Genomic DNA, 20634 nt, shown 5'->3' on the forward strand with positions numbered 1-20634 from the left:
TGTTATCTTATCATAAGCCTCTGAATGGAACGGACGGAGGGTAGATTAGACACGCTAAAACCCAAGTCGTAGGGAAATAACTGGTAATTTACTTGCCACCGTGTATTGGAGATGTACGTTGGTTTCATTGCCCTCATCTGCTGTTGATTCTGTTAAAAATATACTTGATTTTCTGTGTTAAATTTGAGGGTTGAAGACCAGGGAGACCCAAAACAAGGAATGAGATGAAGTTAAATAAGACATAATGTTTTTTTATATCATAATTGTAATTGTCACTTTCATTTATTCATAGGGCTGTGAGCGGAGTCTTCTCTCCCTTGTATGCAAGATTTCATGAATCCCTCATTGTAACGAAGCTACACGGGGGAAAAGTGTTTCAATCTTGGAGGTTAAAAGCAACGTTGTCCACTTACCATGGATCTAAAGGATTTTTACCTGTTGGCTGCTCTTGTTGCCTGCTTCTGGCTAGACCCTGCGATAGCCCAAGAACTGATCTATCCCATCAGGGAGGAGTTGCAGGAGAACGTCCTCATTGGAAACATACCAAAGGACTTGAACATCTCCCATACAAATGCTGCCACTGGAGCGAGTGCTAATCTGGTGTACAGGCTAGTGTCGAAAGCCGGGGACAACCCTCTCCTCAGAGTTCTCAGCAGCACGGGCGAAATCTTCACCACCTCCAACCGTATCGACAGGGAGAGGCTGTGCCCGGGCCCCTCCTTCGAGGAGAGCGAGTGCTCCTTTGAGATCGAGGTGGTCATCCTACCCAACGACTACTTCCGGCTGATCAAAATCAAGATCGTCGTCAAGGACACCAACGACAACGCGCCCATGTTCCCCTCCCCCGTCATCAACATCTCTATCCCGGAGAACACGCTCATCAACAGTCGCTTCGCCATCCCCTCCGCCACTGACCCCGACACGGGGCCCAACAGCGTCCACAAGTACGAGCTGGTGAACGGCCAGAGCGTCTTTGGCCTGGACATTGTGGAGACGCCCGAGGGCGAGAAGTGGCCACAGCTCATCGTGCAGCAGAACTTGGACCGTGAGCAGAAGGACACGTACGTGATGAAGATCAAGGTGGAGGACGGCGGAAGCCCTCAGAAGTCCAGCACCGCCATCCTCCAGGTGACCGTCACTGACGTCAACGACAACAGACCCGTGTTCAAAGAGAGTCAGATGGAGGCGCATATTCCCGAGAACTCCCCCATCGGCACGTCCGTGGTCCAGCTCCAGGCTACAGACGCAGACGTGGGGGCTAACGCAGAGATCAAATACGTGTTTGGGACCCAGGTGTCTCCTGCCACTAAGAGACTCTTTGCATTGAACTCCACCTCCGGCCTCATCACCGTGCAGAGGCCTCTGGACAGGGAGGAGACGGCCATACACAAGCTGTCTGTGCTGGCTAGCGACGGCAGCTCCAGTCCTGCCAGAGCCACCATCACCATCAACGTGACGGATGTGAATGACAATCCACCCAATGTGGACCTGAGGTATATTATTAGCCCCATCAATGGCACGGTGTTCCTCTCTGAGAAGGATCCTATCAATACTAAGATTGCCTTGATTACAGTGTCAGACAAGGACACTGACGTCAACGGCAAGGTCATTTGTTTCATCGAGAAAGACGTCCCCTTTCACCTCAAAGCGGTTTACGACAACCAGTATCTGCTGGAGACCTCTGCATTGCTTGACTATGAGGGGACAAAAGAATATAATTTTAAAATTGTGGCTTCTGACTCAGGGAAGCCCAGCTTGAATCAGACTGCCTTGGTTCGAGTGAGGCTCGAGGATGAGAATGACAACCCACCAATTTTCACCCAGCCTGTTATTGAGCTGTCTTTTTTGGAAAACAACAAACGGGATCTTTTTCTCACTACCCTTAGCGCTACTGATGAGGACAACGGGAAAAATGCTGAGATAGTCTATCAACTGGGGCCCAATGCCTCTTTCTTCGATCTTGATCGTAAAACAGGGGTCCTGACGGCATCCAGGGTTTTCGACCGAGAGGAGCAGGAGAGGTACTTGTTTACAGTCACCGCTCGGGACAACGGGACCCCTCCCCTCCAGAGCCAGGCTGCCGTCATCGTGACCATAATGGACGAGAACGACAACAACCCCAAATTCACCCACAACCACTTTCAGTTCTTCGTGTCGGAGAACCTACCCAAATACAGCACGGTGGGGGTGATCACCGTGACAGATTCGGACGCCGGGGAGAACGCGGCGGTTTCGCTCTCCATCCTGAACGACAACGAGAACTTCATCCTGGACCCTTACTCTGGCGTCATCAAGTCCAACGTGTCCTTTGACAGGGAGCAGCAGAGCTCGTACACCTTCGACGTCAGGGCGGTGGACAGCGGCCGTCCGCCCTGTTCCTCCGCCGCCAAGGTCACCATCAACGTCATCGACGTCAACGACAACATCCCCATCGTGATTTACCCTCCGTCCAACACCTCCTTCAAGCTGGTGCCCCTCTCCTCCATTCCCGGGTCGGTGGTGGCAGAGGTGTTCGCCGTGGACGGAGACACGGGCATGAACGCCGAGCTCAAGTACACCATCGTCAGCGGCAACAACAAGGGGCTGTTCAGGATCGACCCTGTGACCGGGAACATCACCCTGGAGGAGAAGCCGGTCGTGTCGGACATTGGTCTCCACAGGCTAGTAGTGAACATCAGCGACCTGGGATACCCCAAATCTCTCCACACTCTGGTTCTGGTCTTCCTGTACGTGAATGACACTGTGGGCAACGCCACGTTCATCTACGAGCTCATCCGACGCACCATGGAGACCCCTCTGGACAGGAACATAGGGGAGAGCAGCGAGACATACCAGAGCGGGGACTACTTGACCATAATGATCGCCATGGTGGCGGGCGTCATGGTGGTGGTGGTGGTCATCTTCGTCACGGTGATGCTGCGCTGCCGGCACGCCTCCCGCTTTAAGGCGGCGCAGAGAAAGAAGCAGGGCGCCGAGTGGATGTCGCCCAACACGGAGAACAAGCAGAACAAGAAGAAGAAGCGGAAGAAAAGGAAGTCGCCCAAGAGCTCACTGCTCAACTTTGTCACCATCGAGGAGAGCAAGCCCGACGACCCGGCCCACGAGCCCATCAACGGCACCATCAGCCTGCCTGCCGAGCTGGAAGAGCAGGGCATGGGTCGCTTCGACTGGAACGCCACGCCCACCAGCACCTTCAAACCCAGCAGCCCAGACCTTGCCCGGCACTACAAGTCCGCCTCGCCGCAGTCTGCCTTCCACCTCAAGGCCGACACTCCGGTCTCCGTGAAGAAGCACCACGTGATTCAGGAGCTCCCGTTGGACAATACCTTCGTCGGGGGCTGTGACACCCTCTCCAAGAGATCCTCCACCAGCTCAGACCACTTCAGTGCCTCAGAGTGCAGCTCACAAGGAGGGTTCAAGACGAAAGGGCCCATGCACACCAGACAGCAGGTAAAGGAGAACTTTTACTGGTCTATAAGTACCGCTTATAACTGTCCTGTTCAACAGTGCTGAAGTGCCAGCGTAGATTCAGACTTGCTCTTAGATTATTGTTGAGAGCAACAGGAGAGGAAGGGAGGAGATTCCTCTCCCGAGTCTAAAGCCCTTAGCTGTTTTCTTGTATTTAAAAACCAAAAAGACCATGAACAATGAATCCATCCTGTTTGAGTTTAGGTATGGACTGAAACGTCACGTAAATACTCCTTACTAGTCCTGCTAAAGGCTTCTAATGCTTGGTTTTTAGATGATTAGGATGTGATCCAATCAAATGTGTATAATGTAGGCAGATCCTATAAGGCTTTCCATGCTCAACAGCAGTGATTCAAAGGTGTTGATGAAATGTACCAACATGTTGTGAGATTTCTAATGGTACGAAGATGCAATGCCCTTAACATTTGTGAAAGAAACATTTTTTTCTTACCTTTCTACTCAGATCACCATTTTACCTTTTTTTTTTTTACCCCAACTGATTAGCAACAACACAAAAAAAGTACAGATCAAAATCTGAATCCCTTATCTAAGAACTTGTTATTCTTTGAACCACTCTATCATGTCCTCTTTCTCTTCAAAACAAATTACTTGATGTTTCACCTTTCTCTTCATAGTATTGAGTGTGTACATGATTTTATGTTTCTTTTTTGTATATACATTATTACAACACCATTACTTCAAGTGATGAAAATGACCATGTAACCGCTGGTAATGATTACACTACCATGTGACTGAACTTCTAGTGTCAGTATCGGATTGCTAAACAAACTCAGATTAATAATCTTTCTCTGGAAGCACACCAGCAAACTAGCCGAGGCCCGTGTAGAACCTGATACACATCCAATTCAAAAAGGATTAGCCAATAATGAGCCTCAAATTTCAACCTAATCCATGATGCTTTTTATCAAAGCCTTATTAATTTTGCCTCTAATAAAGCACCCAACGCAACACGCAGTCTTAATCTAATGGAACGCACACAGAGAGATGGAGTGCAAGGAGGAGAAAGGGAAGAGAGGGAGAGAAACAGAGAGAGGATGAGAGAAGGGAGACGGGAGACCAAGCAGAGGAAGGAGAGACTGTCAGGGGAGGAGGAGGAGGGGGAGGAGGGGGAGGGAACTGTACCTGTAGGGGGCACTGTTGCTCTGCTTGATATTTCCTGGCAGTGATGCAAGGAGAGGAAGAGAAAGGGGGGCAGTTCTTAGTGAAACACTTACAACTTAACAGTAGAGAGGTGTGACTGCAGATTGATAATGGCAAAAATGTGAGTGATAAGATCCTTCTGAAAGAGAGAGACAGAGAGAGAGAGAGAGAGAGAGAAAGAGAGAGAGAGAGAGAGAGCTTGGCTTTACAGCAGTGACACTGTGTGAGTCCTATTGATGCACAGCTCTGGGTAACTACATCTGAGGTTGTCTTTAACATTTTCTCTGCACTGCCTAGTGAGAGGCAGCAAACAAAAGAGCCATTCAAAGTCTGACGGTGTTATCCAGGGTCTTGTGTGTGTGTGTGTGTGTGTTTGTGTGTGTTTGGTGCGCGCGCTTGTGTGTGTATCCCTTGTGTGTTGGTGTTTGTGTGCGTGTGTGTCCCTCTGTTTGTGTGTGTGAGTATGTGTGAGAAAGAGAGAAGGCTATAGAATGGAGGCTTGATGGGGAAGGGCTGGTCTTGGAGGCAGAGGACACGAGATATGACACTGTGTGTAAGCATAACTCCTCATTGGTTCGCTCCAGCATCCGACAACTCAATATAAGTCATAGCAATCAATAATTTGACACAAATGAGGCCGAGGGGCATATAAACAATCCTTTTGTGTTGTGAGCTGTGTCCTTGATAGGGGACATAGTCTTTTTCAAATGTAAGTAGCTTATTTACATCAGGGATTCCCAGGGAGTACCCAGTAGGCTTTTAGAAACAGCCAGTCATTCATTTGCTGTGAATTTTAAAAGGTCCACACCACCATAAGACTTCAGAGATTTTCCCTGATAACAATTGAGTTATTGTTTCGCCACCTTTAGGCATACCCAATCCGTTTGCCTTCATAAACAACTTGAAAGGCCAGTCTGTTCGGAAAGGATGCTGCCAGGAATTCGATTTGCACTGGAAATCAAATTAATTTAGTTATTCTTTACTATAAATGAATTAAATATTGAGCTGCAATGCGGCCTTAGTAACTGTAACCAATGCCCTGTTGAATCAGGTCTAAAGCAGCACCGCAAACTTTGTTGATAGCGCAACGGGAATATTTGTTATCTACTTTTCCATGTTTCAACCACCCTTAGGGACCAGTATTAGTGTAAATAAGAGTGAGGGGAAACAAACATTGCCCTAGTTTCATGCTGCTCCAACAAATATACCAGGATCCAGGAAACTACTTGTGTGAGCATCATTTTGGCCATCAGGTCTATTCTCCCATTGAGTTACTTTTTTAAGGGGAGACACAAAAATGTGGTTCAATCTCCGAGACCTTGGCAGAGATCTGTGATGTGCATCAGAGTATGTTGCTCATGCAGGGGATGACCTCGAATAGATGTTTGGGGAGTAGCGAGGGTTTAAGTGGTCAATGGAGATGTGTATGAAACATCTAATTTATTGATTAAACTTCACATTGTCTGGATCTCTACAGACATTCTCTCCACAGGATTCCCAACTATGCTTAACATTGCAAAGCCCTGAACCAAAAATGTGCTAATATGAATGGTCTTTTTATCCTTTTATCTAACGGTTAGGACATAGCGTGGAAATACACAGAGCAGAGTAAAGCTAAAATGCTCTCATTGTGGCACAGTCTTTTGTGCCCCAGTCAGCCCATCACCTCCACAAACAAGATTAAAATTCTTTCACTGTCTCTACTGTGTTCATTCTCTTCCCATTTGTTGTGTTGAGAAAAAAAGATCTTACTAAAAACATTTTTTTTTTAAATAACATTAGGAAGTAGTTTGGGATCTGGAGGTGAAACTACACTTAATTAGAGTACGGTGTTGTACCGCTGGATGTAGGCATAACCTCAGTTGAAATAATGGTTTGAGTAGCATACTGATGGACATCATTATCACGTAGAAAGCATGTTCGCTCTGCCTCCAGTTTACCCTGCCTCCAGTCTCCTGCTCAGAGAGAATCAATAGCAGCCATCAAACTTCTATTTGCTGTTGGAAGAAAAGGCCAGCCTCTGACCTGAATTCCTGCGTCGTTCTAGATTTTCGATAAACCCAAGACAGTCCTATCTTTTACAATGAGGAACATCCCCCCCACATACAAGAGACAGTCGAAAAGGCCGACGTGAGCGTTGAAAGGAAGGAAGACTGACAGGATTTTAAAGAGTATGTGTGTATGGGTGCATCTGTCTGTGTGTGTGTGCGGGAGAGGGGGAGTGTGGGGGGGCTAAGCTATGCATTCCTGGATCACTCTCCACCTCTCCAGTGAGCGGACGTGCTGTGGAGACAGACAAGCACTAGGCCTGGCGAGGCTCCTGTCGTAACAGAACATTGTAATTGTGCAGCCTGGAGGGAGTCGTCCTTCTTGGGTGGGTTCATTTGCCACATTAATAAGGGGGGATTAGTGTGTGGAGGGGAGGGGGGTGACATGGGGGATGGGGGGGGGGGGGAGGTCTCCCAAGGATGGCGGCAGGGCAAAGAGTTTGAGAAGATTAATGGACGATGACAATATTGCACCTGAGGGGGAAGTCTGTTGCGATATCTTCGGAGTTCTGCTGACACAGAGCTCGGTGGTACAGGGAGAGAGAAAAAAAGAGAATGAGAGATGAAGAGAGAGAAAAAGAGAGAGAGAAAGAAAGGGAGACAGAAACAAAGACACAGAGAGATGAGGGGCATACAACCGTTGCTGAACGAAGCGGCCTGCTTCTTGCTCCCAGTCAAGGCTGTGTCTCCCTCAAAGATGCTTCTTATCGTAGCAAAGTGTCTTGAATGATCATCTCTTCATTATTTATGCATTTGCTCTGCTTAGGTCTGCCACATTGCTTATGCAGAAGGTTCTGGTTGAGAGGGAACTCCGTAGATAGTTACTGGAGGAAGCGATGGTCTGGTTCATGTGTGTGTGTGTGTTTGTGTGTAGTCAAACTACGTACATGAGAAAGAAAAAAGTCACAATTTTAAAGTAATTTATTCCAATTTATTAATCGTCAATGAAAGACAGTCTTTCACTTATTTCAATTATTTTGGGATGGGGAGACACCAACAACAACAATGGATGAAGAACAATGAATCGATAACAATCATAACCTTACACCAACACATAAGCTCTTTGAAGTGGAGTTTGTTGTGAAAGATCATGCTAAGATGCCTCAAGGCATTTCCACAAAAGAAACACAAGATTTCTGTAAACGTTTGGCCCTTCAAGCCCTGTCGGGTTGAAAAGGAGTTCAAATGGATTGTTGATCCATCCTGTATTAGATGGTGGAAGTTTTACTGTAACACCTAGAAGAGACTGGTTTGACCTAAGGGATAATTTACTGTAAACCAGCCTTGGTCAAACAAGAACACACATTTAAACTCCCTGTCAAGGTTCTTTCTGGACAATGGAGTTATATTCATGTCTATTTATTGAACTTTTGTTGTTGTTATTCTGACCAGTTCTACAGTACGAGTCTTTCCGTTTTGTTTACATGTCTCTGTGTTCACCCAAAAGCTATTATGAGCAGACTGACTGTAAGTCAGACCATGGCAAATTACCAGGAATTTAATAATGACTTAAGAATGTTTAGTCCTCCCATATTTATATCACTCTGCCACGTGACCATATATCCATCCATCCATGGATCGTCATAGAAACATCTTTTCACTCATCAGGACCAAATATCAAATTGCTGCTGTCAAACCAAGCTCAAGCATAACGCGTCATTCGTCATGTTTTTAATCAGTTATGTACGTGTGTTTATGTGTGTAAGCAAGAGAGAGATGTAGTGTGCATGTGTGTATGTATTGGTGTGTGTGTGTGTTCATCAATGTGGCATGGCAGTCTCATTCATCTGACAAGCCAGAAAAATCAGCCCCATCCATCTCTTTGTCATTTCACGAAGCAAATTGATTGATAATGTGGACCCAGAGGGGCTTGTTTTGTGAAAAACGTTCTGCACTCACAAACTTTAGTTTAAGGGAGCTTTTGTGTGACTGTCATTAATTTATTCATCTCTTCATGCTTTTGCTAATCTGGCAAGCCCATTTACCACATTTGTTGGCCTCTCAATCAGGTCTACATGACAGTTTTCTAATATTGCATCGTACTGTTTATTTGAACACTGCATGGTTATAATGTAATAAAACAGACGAACAACAACCGTAAATATTCAATCTTAGGGCATCGAAAAAACTCATTTGGATCATTTTTTTCCCCACTCACCTTTTTTCCTTAAATGGTTTAGACTGGAGTAGAGGGTAGAAGAAAATGTTTCTTGCCTGCTTGCTTTGATGTAAGATGACTGCAAAAAATACTCTCCAACATTATACTACTGCACAGAGTAAAACAATGCATCCCACCCCTCCTCTCCCACCAGTTTCACCCACTCTTTTCTCCCCATCGCCCCCCCCCCCCACCTCACCTCACCCCAACCTCACCTCACCCCCCCTCCCCCCCCCACTTCACCCCCACACCCAACCCGTCCGGACCGTTTTGTCCACGTGTTGTACCGGCGTGAGTGCAACTGAAACTGAAGTGTGTTCACCTCAACATTCTGGTGGTTTTTACAGAAGGGGGGGCCATGTGTTCCAGAAACCACCCCCCCCCCCCCCTCGCCACACACACGCACACACACACACACACACACACACAGAGACACACCCACACACTCCAGCACCTCCACATCCCCCAGCCTTATCCCCTCCTAATCTCCCAGCTCTTAAGGGAGTAGGGATGTCTTTGTTGACGTGACCTCTCTACAGAGGACAACATGACACCAGTGTGTGTGTGCGAGCGTGTGTGTGTGTGTGTGTGTGTGTGTGTGTACGCCTGTCTAAACTAATAGTCACACAATGACACGCTGCTGCCAAAGCCACCGAAAGCAAAACCGAGTCACACACTTGACTTGAGTTGTGACTGCCATTGACTGCCCTGCCACTCCCACCCATCTCACCACCACTGCACACCACAACCATGGAAATCTATACTGTATATATTATAACAAGACATGTTTTATGTAAATTGAACTCCTGGTAATATTGCCTAATGTGCTGTGTCATACAATATTGGACTTTGCTTTTTGTTTATATCTTTTCTTTTATTGCCCTGCTTTTTTTTTATTGCTCGATGTACTGTAATCTCTCCATCCAAAACATGTTGTTCACTCGTTTTGCATCCGTAATATGCAAGACCCTCATCCCCTGTTTTCTTAAAGCCTTGTTTGATTTCATAATAAATGTTTCAAAGAGATTAATTCCTTCTCGTTTTGAATTCCTTTGCCTTTCACTGGGGGATTGTGTGTTCCTCGGCCAGCCACTCGTAATGGATATTAAACAAGTGAAAAACAGTTTGTGGAAACATTCAAATAGCATCTCATCACAGACCACTTAATGAGAAGACACCAAATCATTTCAACTCATATAATTGTCATTGTATAAATGTCTCATACTACTACTCAGAACTTTTATACAGATTGTATTTGACCAAGGCGGTTGAGCTACAGTCCACAGGTTTGATTGCAGTCTCTCTTCCTACCACTATGGTACACGAATGTGTGGAATGTAATCGGGAGTCAGGGAGTCAGATGGCTGAGCGGTGAGGGAGTCGGGCTAGTAATCGGAAGGTTGCCGGATCGATTCCCCGCCCTGCCAAAATGACGTTGTGTCCTTGGGCAAGGCACTTCACCCTACTTGCCTCGGGGGGAATGTCCCTGTACTTACTGTAAGTCGCTCTGGATAAGAGCGTCTGCTAAATGACTAAATGTAAATGTAATCACGACATCACCCTTGAAGTACATCTCTCTCTCACACGTCATTGACTGGATACTCTTTGTATATATGTCAGTATACGTGTGTGTACCGTACAATGTTATACACGCACACCAGAGCTTCCACTGCCAACCCTCTCTCAGTCCGGCACATTGTGACCCTGAGTCCATCTTCACAACCACCAGCTGCAGAGAGAAAACGAGAGCGTGAAAGAGAGAGGGAGGGTGGATTTCAAAGTGCAGTGCCAACGTATCTATGGAAAGTGGGCCTAACTCTGCTTAATCCGTACGCTGTGAAGGCCGCCAGCACAGCTTAGTCTGCATTTGAGTAGGAGAGGGAGGGAGAGGGAGAGAGAGAGAGAGAGAGGGTGGGGGAAATACATTTGAAGGTAAATAAATAAATATAGGCTTTAAAGGTTGACATCATCTATATGGTCACTTGCAGAAAAGCTGCTTGCGCTCAACCAACTGGAATTTGAAACCTGACTTCCCTCTGACCTGCAGAATAATCATATTCCCTGAGAAAATGAGAGAGAAAGAAGAAGAATTTAGAATTCCTCAGGTCAGCAGAATGTGCTATCTGGTGTTCTAATCTCCCATTCCAATGAGGCCCATGTCTTCTAAGAATTCCTCCTGAATTTGTGCGATTTCCACAAAGAGGCCATTTTGCTGTAGCATTGCTAACCCTGCACCTATTGGGCAGTGTTAGGGGTGTGCAGTAGGTTTAGTTTGAACATAGATGGGGGGACTTGATCACTCTAATATGATAACACTAGCTTTGCTGCAAACTCTGAGTGGGGACAATTCAATGGTCTCTTGACTTTGGTGGGGATATTTCCCCACTGCCCCTAGATATATAGACCATAGACCATATGTTCCATTGCATTGTACAGTACTAGGCGTTGTTTCTAGGCAGGGGACATTTGCTGTAGGCAGCCAGGGTTGGATGTGTCCCTGGGTTTGGTCCGGGTCAGCAAAATCTTTAACCTGTTAATGTTCACCTGTCCACTGTGGGAAGGGTCTCGGTTAAATACTAACTGAGAATATCCACCCTTTCACAGAAACAAATTGCGTAGGGGAGATTTAATACATTGATCAGAAGATTAGATCTAAGATGGTTTCAGTAAAGGGTGAAGTACAATGTTTATACGATCAGATTATTTTATTGTAGAAGAGATATCAAAATGAAATGAGTGCCAGTAGGTGTTTTCAGTACTGTTTACAGTAATTATCGGAAGGGTTCAGAAAAGGTGTCCTTTAAATTGTTTCTCTTTTGGTCTTTGTTGGGCTATTTGTTCCCAATCTCTCTCTGTCACTCTCTCTTTCTCTCTCTCTGTCACTCTCTTTCTCTCTGTCACTCTCTTTCTCTCTGTCACTCTCTCTTTCTCTCTCTCTCTCTCTGTCACTCTCTCTCTCTCTCTCTCTCTCTCTGTCACTCTCTCTTTCTCTCTTGCTCTCTGTCACTCTAAACTCTCTCTTGCTCAACATCTCTCTTTTTCTCCCTCTCTCTATCTGTCTCTCTCTCTTGCTCACACACATACTATGTCTGTCTTCCCTGTCTCTCTCTCTTTCTCTTACACACATTCTCTTTCTTTCTCTGTCTGACTATCTGTCTTTACTCTCTCTGATGTCGCCCGCTGTGACAAGAAAGAGCTTTATAAGACGTCTTAAAAAAAAGAAGACTTACACGTCCTTTTCCTGCGCTTCATGATTGTACTCTACTGACATCCGGTTATTACTGAAGACAGGTTATTCTACTGCTCTCACACAGGCCACATTAGTGACAGACTGTAAACCTTGGTAGAACTACTGTGTCTGAATGAGGTCAGCTGATCTCATACTGAGCAAAAGTCTCGTAAAATGTTTTTAGAAATTATGAAATGAAAAAACAACTCTGTGTAATATTGGTCTCTTCTATTGACACACTAAGGCAGAAGACAAAAAATTTACATCTAAAAGATTTAAGTAAAAAAACTTGCCTACGAGTTACAGCACAGCACTGTGCTCTACATCCTCGAACAGGTTAACAGGTTCATTTCCTCTGCCAGACTCTCTTCAAAGTCAGAGTTATGACGAAGGGATTTACATTTTCATCTGGCAACAGTTCGCTGGGTATCCATTTATAAAGTTCCTTGATTCCATAACCAAGTGATTGCACTTTTGTTTTTTTCGGGCCTAAATCTATTCAGTCCTCTTCAGTTTGGCTGGCTGTCTCACTGCTGCCAGAGGGTGTTTGAGAGGAAACAGGTGATTGAGTGTGAATATATGTAGATGGTCTTCTGATTGCACTGATGACACATTTAACACTTCTCCCTTAGGCAGTGTTTTGTTGTTTTTTTATTTTCTCCTCATAGATTGTTTGTTGGTTGACTTGTAGTGTGTTGTGGTGCTGTGAGTCATGGACACCTCAGAGTAAAAAGTAGAAGGAGCGAGAGAAGGAGAGGGGGGGAGAGACAGAGAGAGAGGGAGAGAGAGGGGGGGGAAAGAGACAGAGAGAGAGGGAGAGAGAGAGAGAGGGGGGGAGAAAGAGGTAGAGAGAGAGGGAGAGAGAGAGAGAGAGAGAGAGAGAGAGAGAGAGAGAGAGGGGGGGGGGGGAAAGAGACAGAGAGAGAGTGAGAGGGGGTGAGAAAGAGGGAGAGAGAGAGAGAGCCAGAGAGATGGAGATGGAGAGAGAGAAAGAGAGAGAGAGTGGGATGAGAAAGAGACAGAGAGAGGGAGGGAGAGAGAGGGGGAGAAAGAGATAGAGAGGGGGAGAGAGAGAGAGAGAGAGAGAGAGAGAGAGAGAGAGAGAGAGAGAGAGAAAGAGAGAGAGAGGAGAGAGAGGGAGAGGGGGTGAGAAAGAGACAGAGAGGGAAAGAGAAAGAGAGAGAGACGGAGAGAGGGAGAGAGATAGGGAGGGAGAGGGGGAGAAAGAGACAGAGAGAAGGATAGAGGGAGGGAGAGAGAGGTAGAGAGAAATCTGAACTCTTGCAGGTTGAGGATTTGGGATTTAAAGTCGATGGGTTTGGCCAGAACTCCATCTCATGTAAGTGTTCCCCACTCATAAGTACAGACCCACAACTTGTTTTGCGTGTTGTCACGGAAACAATTTACATAAGTGAGTCTATGTTGCGAGTCTATCTGTGTTCATAACTTGAATTATTTTGATTCTATTGCTGCACGTTCTCGAAAAGTGTCTTTGAAACTGACAGTGTACAACTCTGAGAATGCTAATATTCCTTGGTGGTAAGTTGCTATCTCTGACTTGTAAAATAATTTTAGTCCACATGAATTCAGCCTAAACTAAACCATATTTACCTCATCTCTTCTGGTGCTACAGTCTCCCAGGAGAGAACCATGGTTCTTCAGACGTGGATGAAGAGGAGAGAAACAGACTCACACTCGCACTTCAGCTTGACAATTATGACTGACAAACTGCATATGGATAATGACAGTAACAGCTGGGGTCATTGATTACTCTCCCCTTGGAGGGAAACAGAGTTTAATACCTGACACATCTCCATCTCCAGGGAGCGGAGAGCTGCGAGCTAATGAGAGGATGCAATGCATCACAGAGGACTTGGTGTGTCTTGTGTCCTTTCCTGTTCCAGTTCGATGTATGGACGCTACGTTGGTATTGAGCGGACGCTTTGTCTTGTTTGCCCCAGGCGTCAGAAGTGCTAGCGTTAGCGCGGTAGCTTTGTGGCCTAGCCTCTGTTGTCTGGGCACCGTGTGGAGAAGCTGGCAGACAGCATAGGGGTTTGTGATACATCTGCCTGAGAATAAGCTGTCATAGAGGTGCTGCACATGGGAATATTTAGGGCAAACAAAAAAAATGGCTCGTCTGTTGTTTTATTGTCCAGGGTATAGGAGATGGCACGGTTTTTCTCTCACTCCCTCCCTCACTCGCTCCTTCCCTCCCTCTCTTCTTGTTCCATCCCTTCTGCAGTGCGTGCACATGCTAGTTCACACCCTTGCTCATCTTTGTCAAAAAAAGAGGAGAGAGAAAAAAGAGAAGAAGGAATAAAAGACAGAAACCTTCTTTTTTGGGGGGGAGGGGGGGGGGGATGGACATCTTATCACCTCTCAATGGTATGCAGGGGTGTAAAACATTTGGCTGCCTTATTTAGATGAAGTGATTTAGTTCTGGCTCTACAGACTTACTGGGGTAGATTCTGGGAGAGGAGGAGGGGGGGTCTGGGAGATGGGGGGGAAGGGTGAAAATTGGTTTCCCCTATCTCCCTGCAAATGCCAAGACCCCAGCCCATTTCTCCTCCTTCCTCAGTCTCTTCTTGGGAGATAACGTAGCCCGATAATGGAAATATGCACCTGGATTTATTTTCTATTTTCTTCCATAGTTCCTCATTCTTCAGGAAACTTATTTTCTACTCGTCAGTTTTTCCGCCTGTTTTCTCCCGGTAACAGACTTGTGGGTGTCTGAGAGGCATCACTATTGGGCATGAAGGAAGTCAACAAGGACAGCTGGCAGGGAGAGGAGGGTGTTTATTGGTCTAAATGCTACTTTGGGATATATATATATATATATGAATGGCAAACCACAACTGAGGGACTGTTTATGCAAAGACATGCATTTATACTCTTCCCTAACTCAAAACCAACACGCCCGTAGAGGGAGCAACCTGGCTCCCCACTGAACAGGGTTGAGGCTCTCCTCCCCTCTCACTAAAGGGGGATGTGGCCATCGTAAATGTCCAATACAGGACCTGGGCTTGAGCCCAGTGTTAGACTCCAGGGCTGGGCCTGGACACGGCAGGCCAGGGGGGGGGGGGGCAGGGCCTCGCTCAAGCCATCAAACAACATCAAAGAGAGGGTCTGGTAGGAGACATGATGAGCAGAAGGATCTGTCCGAATTCCACACCACAAACAACAGCACAGCCTCCCAAATCCCACCCCAGACACACACACACACACTCATATACACACACACACCGACATGCGGTCCAATGCCGTCCATCCCATCTCTCCGGATCCTTTAAATGGCCCCTGACGTCTCAGTCTATCATATGACTTGTGTCACCCCCCCCCCCCCCCCCCCCTCCTCCCAGATGCCCCGGGGGGTGTGTCCCAGAGACAGGCCTCACCCTGGCAGAGCACAATGAGAGCTCTTCACAGCCGGGGTCTCGGGGCCAGGGGGGCCTGAGGCACCAGCATCACAAAAACAAAACCTTCAGGAAGAAACTGTGTGTGTGTGTTTTTAAATAAGTCAGTGTGTGTGTGTGTGCGTGTGCTTCTGTGTGTGTGTCATCCATTCCTCTTGTGACTCGTAATGCAGTCATCTCTACAGCCCTCTCAGACAAGTCATCAGGCCTCTTAGCACGCACGCACGCACACACACACACACACACACACACACACCCAGGAGATCTGTAGCTGCCTTGTTCTAATCTCCATCCAGGGCAAAGCACTAAGAGAGGCTCCACATGCCCCCTTATTACTAGTCCCCAGGCCCCCCTCCACAGAGAGTATTAATAAATAGACAAGCAGAGAAACCTTGAATTGTAACTGCCACAAGGTCAGACAGGCCCTGATGAAGATCTGAGATAAGGCTTCCTTTGGTCCTCTCCCTGCTCCCCAGTTCCCACTGATGACAGGACCCCTCAGCGACCCCAGAGGGGGCCTCGTTCCAGCGTGGATGGTCATACAGAAGAAGAGCATTATGTATCATTGAAGAGGCTCTAGAGTTGCTACGCGACAGATTTCCAAGTGTTCGCTTGTAACACCAGGAGTGTTTGTGTCCGTTTTTCTCTCAAGAGTGGATCGATATAAAACGTCAACAGGTAAAGTCCTCTCTCCTGCTGTTAAATAAACACTTGACTGAAATATGCGGTCTACCTGCAACAGTCTAGTGCCAGGGCTCTGTGTGGTGTGGGCTTTGCTGCTATAGGTTTGGGTTGTAGGTTGGTGTTGAGCTATTTATTGTTTTATTGATGAAGAATGTATTGTACTGAGATAACGGCAGGGTGAGAGAAAACTCGTATAGTACGCTGTCAGAGCCTCGAAATCTAATCATCAAACTGAAAAACTGGTGTGTGTTGAGGGTTTAAGGGCAGTCACTTTTAATTGGGAAGATTAGATTTTTACCTCTGGTAAACGACCCCAAAGCGGAAAAACAAGGAACAACAGCTCGCTAATTAGAAGATGACTTCCTCCATCATTCCTCATTGGCGGGATAATCACAAATGCTCAGGTTCGTATTTAATTTCCCAATTCCTCAGGCTTCACCATGTGCCAGCTTCAATTTTCATAGAGGCGTCTGTCGGCCTTCAAGGCCCCTGTAATATCAAGCACAAACAATCAATCCAGGCCAATCTATGGGAGCCCTAATGGACTTGGAGAGAATATTAAGAGGCTTGGTTTTGTGGAGAAGCCTTCCTCCTCAGTGCCCCCCCCCCCCCCCCCCCCCCCCCCCCAGCTAATCTCTGTTTGTGTGCCAAGGGAGGCCCCCACTGAGACACCTATCACCAGCCTTCAGCACCACTTAGAGGGGGAGTGGACACACACACACACACACACACAACAACACACACACCAACACATACACACCAACAAACACTCTAACCAGTACACCAACACACACACACAAACATGTACACAAACACACACACACCAACACGTACACACAAACACGTACACACACACACATTTATGTACAGACGTACATAAATCCACACACACGTACACAAACTAACATACACACACACAGAAATGCACACACATCCAACCACACACATTCAACTAAAACAAATGTAACAAGTATAATCTGCACATAGGATGGTACATTGTATTTTGGGAACCAAATGTTGGGTAAAGAAACACATGGATGGGGGTGCTTGACTTGAACTGAACTGTGTTTCAAGTTCAAACAAGTTTACAGTAAAACACAAACAAGGGGGGTATCATGTCCTGTCTGTGTGAAGGGTGTTAGATTTGTTTGAGTTCTAATTAGTTGTCGTTTGTCTCAAGGTGTGTGTTGTGAGTGTGTCTGTGAGTGTGCGCACAGCGTGTGTGTTTGGAAGACTCTGCATGCGGAGGGGGAAGTACTGAAGGGGCGTGGGTGCTGAGCGGTTTCCCCCGGTCTGAATGCTGGGTAACCATGAGGATTTGGGACCGCTGCCCAATCCCCCGGGTGCAACCCTCAGGCTTGGCTATAAATCTGCTGGTCGCTACTGAGGCAGGAGAACGCCCCATCACGACCACCCAACCAGCCCGGCGCCCAACCTCAGAGAGGAACGTGGAGAGAAATAGCTAATTAACATCGGCCATTGTGCTCCTCCTTTCCTAGTTAGCAAGATTTAAAAGAGAGAGAAGGAGAAGGAGAACATGGGGGTGTAAGAGAGAGGGAGAGAGAGAGAGCGAGAGAATGGGGGTGAGATAGAGAGAGAAACTGGGTGAGAGAGAGTGAGAAATTGGGGGTGAGATAGAGGGAGAGAGAGAGAAAGTGAGTGAAAGAGAGAGCGAGAGAATGGGGGTGAGATAGAGGGAGAGAGAGAAAAAGTGAGTGAAAGAGAGAACGAGACAATGGGGGTGAGATAAAGGGAGAGAGAGAGAGAAAGTGAGTGAAAGAGAGAGCGAGAGAATGGGGGTGAGATAGAGGGAGAGAGAGAGAAAGTGAGTGAAAGAGAGAGCGAGAGAATGGGGGTGAGATAGAGAGAAAGTGAGTCAAAGAGAGAGTGAGAGAATGGGGTGAGAGAGAGAGAAAGTGATTGAAAGAGACAGAGAGAGGGAGAGCTGTGGGGGGGGTGATAGGCTATTACTCGTAGATTGGAACTTCCTTCTTTGCGTGTGCTTGTATATCTGTTTTTTTTTGTTGGCTTCTCTGTCTGCCTGCATTCGTTTTCTGTCACAGCGGGAACACAGGGGACCAACGCACTGTCACAGCCTCCTCTCTACTTATCAGTAATTCTGACAACGGATGAAGCAGAATAGGACTCCTGCCGGCCACTCATTTTTACATTTTCTTCATTTCACGTTCTTGTTTTCCTAAGCCTATAGCCCCATCTTACTCACTTATACCCTCTCTCTATTATACTCTTTCACTTCTCTCCACTCCCTCCCTCTCTCTTTCTTATGCCTTCTCCCTCCAATCCGCTTTCCTTTTCAGTCTCTCTCCATCTACCATCTAGTACCCTCTTACCTCTCCTCTCCCGTTTCCACCCCCCCCCTCCCCCTCCCCCCTCCCCCTCCCCCCTCCCCCTCCCCCTCTCCCTCTCCCTCTCCCTCTCCCTCTCCCTCTCCCTCTCCCTCTCCCTCTCCCTCTCTCTCTCTCTCTCTCCCTCTCCCTCTCCCTCTCCCTCTCCCTCTCTCTCTCTCTTCCCCCCCACCTCTCCCTCTCCCCTCTCTCTCTCTCTCTCTCTCTCTCTCTCTCTCTCTCTCTCTCTCACCTGTCACTGTTTCATTCTTTTCCCTCTCCCCTCCTGTGTGACCTACCTCGCTTCTCTCTCCTGTCTATTCCTGACTTTCCCCTTCTACCTATGAACAGTTCATTATCCAAACACAAACACACACTGCTTTTCCCACCTACTTCCGTCATTTGCTTTTTGACAGTGTAGCTACTGTTTATCTGACCTAACTCACCTGGGCCTTGCTTCTAAGTGGCTGCTTAGCTGACTGCCGATTCAAAGCCTAACCTCAGGAGAGGGCTGGAGTCTGCCAGGAAGCCAGATGGTCAAGGGATGACAGCCTACAGTGCTGGGAAATTCATTCTCCAGCCTCTCGAAAGCCCAGTGTGAAACTCGCCACTTTATCTCCTTTTCTCTTTTTTTATTCTCTCCCTGCGGTCTGTTGGTGCATTTGCGGGTGTACGAATGATTTTGTGTTTGTATGCGCACGACTGTGGTGTGTGTCAAAGAGCTTGTGTGTTTGTCAGACGGGTGAGGGGTGGGGAGGTTGGGGGTATGGTTGTGTGTCCCTCTGTGTTTGTTTGGGTAGAGATGTGCCTGTGGTACGTGTGACATGGTGGGGTAGGGGCGGGTTGAGAGGAAGTGAAGCAGGAAGGTAGGAAAGAAGGAATGCGTGTGGCTGGCAACATTGGGGAAAACCAGCTAAATATCTCCCAGAGACAGAACGGCAGTCTCACTCTTAAGGCCTTCGTTATCTACCACAACTTGTCTCCGAACAATTTTCTGCTTCATTGTGGTTGGAGCGAGGCTTGTTTGTTTTGCTAAGCTCTCTGTATTCCCAGAGTCTCTGACGAGTGCCTTTGTGTCCATGTGACACTGACTGTAAGCCGCACAGGCAGGCTATCTTTGTAATCTCTATTGCCACGGAAAAGTAATTGATTCCTTAATGAGAAACCCCCCCAAAACAGGGCTTTCATTCTCCCTCTCTCCCTCAGAACCTCAGCAGTCAAAGGCTCCTGGAGGTTTTAGATCAAAACAGAGACAAAGACAGTGTCACGGCAACAGCCAAACACACATCTGAAGACTAACTTTCACCAACGGCCATTGTACCAGCAGTTAAAAGGTCCGTTAGGGTGATGAGAGGCACGGCCCCCTGAACCATCCCTCTCCCCAGCAGATTAAAGACTCGATTTGACAAATTTCGACAGAAAGTGAGCTTTGTAATGAAGGAATGTATGGTAAACGTCAATGCTATCCCTCAGTGTTGTCACCTGCCCAGCACCCCGGAGAAAGACTGTTGTGTGCGTATGTGGGTCACAGTTGAGGGTAAAACCAGCGATGTAGCAGCTTACTGCAGCATCACCCCGTCACACTTCCCCTGCCCAACAGAACCATCGGGAGTCAGGTGGCTGAGCGGTTAGGGAATCCGCTAGTAATCTGAAGGTTGCCAGTTTGATTCCCGGCTGTGCTAAATGACGTTGTGTCCTTGGGCAAGGCACTTCACCCTACTTGCCTCGGGGAAATGTCCCTGTACTTACTGTGAGTCGCTCTGGATAAGAGCGTCTGCTAAATGACTAAATGTAACAATGATATCTCTTAGGGCCTGGCTCTGGTTATCCCTCAGGGATTGGCCAGTTAGTCAGATTTCCTGTAAATCTTCTTATATGAATGGTCAATGTGGCAGCCGCTGTCCAGTCGTGGACAGTATTCATATCCAAGAAAATGGATTTGAGACAGGGAGACAAATGATCTCCCAAGAGATCTGATGGGTTGTGCTATTTTATACACGCTGATGCAAAAGGTTGCAAAACACTGATGTGACTAAAAATACTTCTAATTGTGCCTCCTAAATCACATTGTGATACTGAATGTGATCCCTGATGATCACCTGGGTGTTAATGGTTTGATTTAAATCAT

The 20634-nt window shown here is 47.0% G+C and overlaps 1 protein-coding gene across 2 annotated transcripts in view; it reads left to right on the plus strand.

Moving 5' to 3' along the window:
• The window catches only part of LOC124474649 (protocadherin-9), an 83701-nt gene that overhangs the window by 994 nt on the left and 62073 nt on the right, over positions 1–20634 (plus strand). Inside the window, exons 2-3 of one of the 2 annotated variants that reach the window (XM_047031005.1) lie at positions 293–3450; positions 13698–13774. In XM_047031005.1, coding sequence (XP_046886961.1) covers positions 415–3450; positions 13698–13736 — 3075 coding nt within the window. In that variant the 5' untranslated portion in view covers positions 293–414 and the 3' untranslated portion in view covers positions 13737–13774. Of the gene's footprint in view, positions 1–292; positions 3451–13697; positions 13775–20634 lie in introns of those variants that run through there. The other variant, XM_047031004.1, reaches the window with a different exon arrangement.

The sequence above is a fragment of the Hypomesus transpacificus genome, chromosome 12 (genome assembly GCF_021917145.1).
Source record: "Hypomesus transpacificus isolate Combined female chromosome 12, fHypTra1, whole genome shotgun sequence".
Taxonomy (NCBI): Eukaryota; Metazoa; Chordata; class Actinopteri; order Osmeriformes; family Osmeridae; genus Hypomesus; species Hypomesus transpacificus.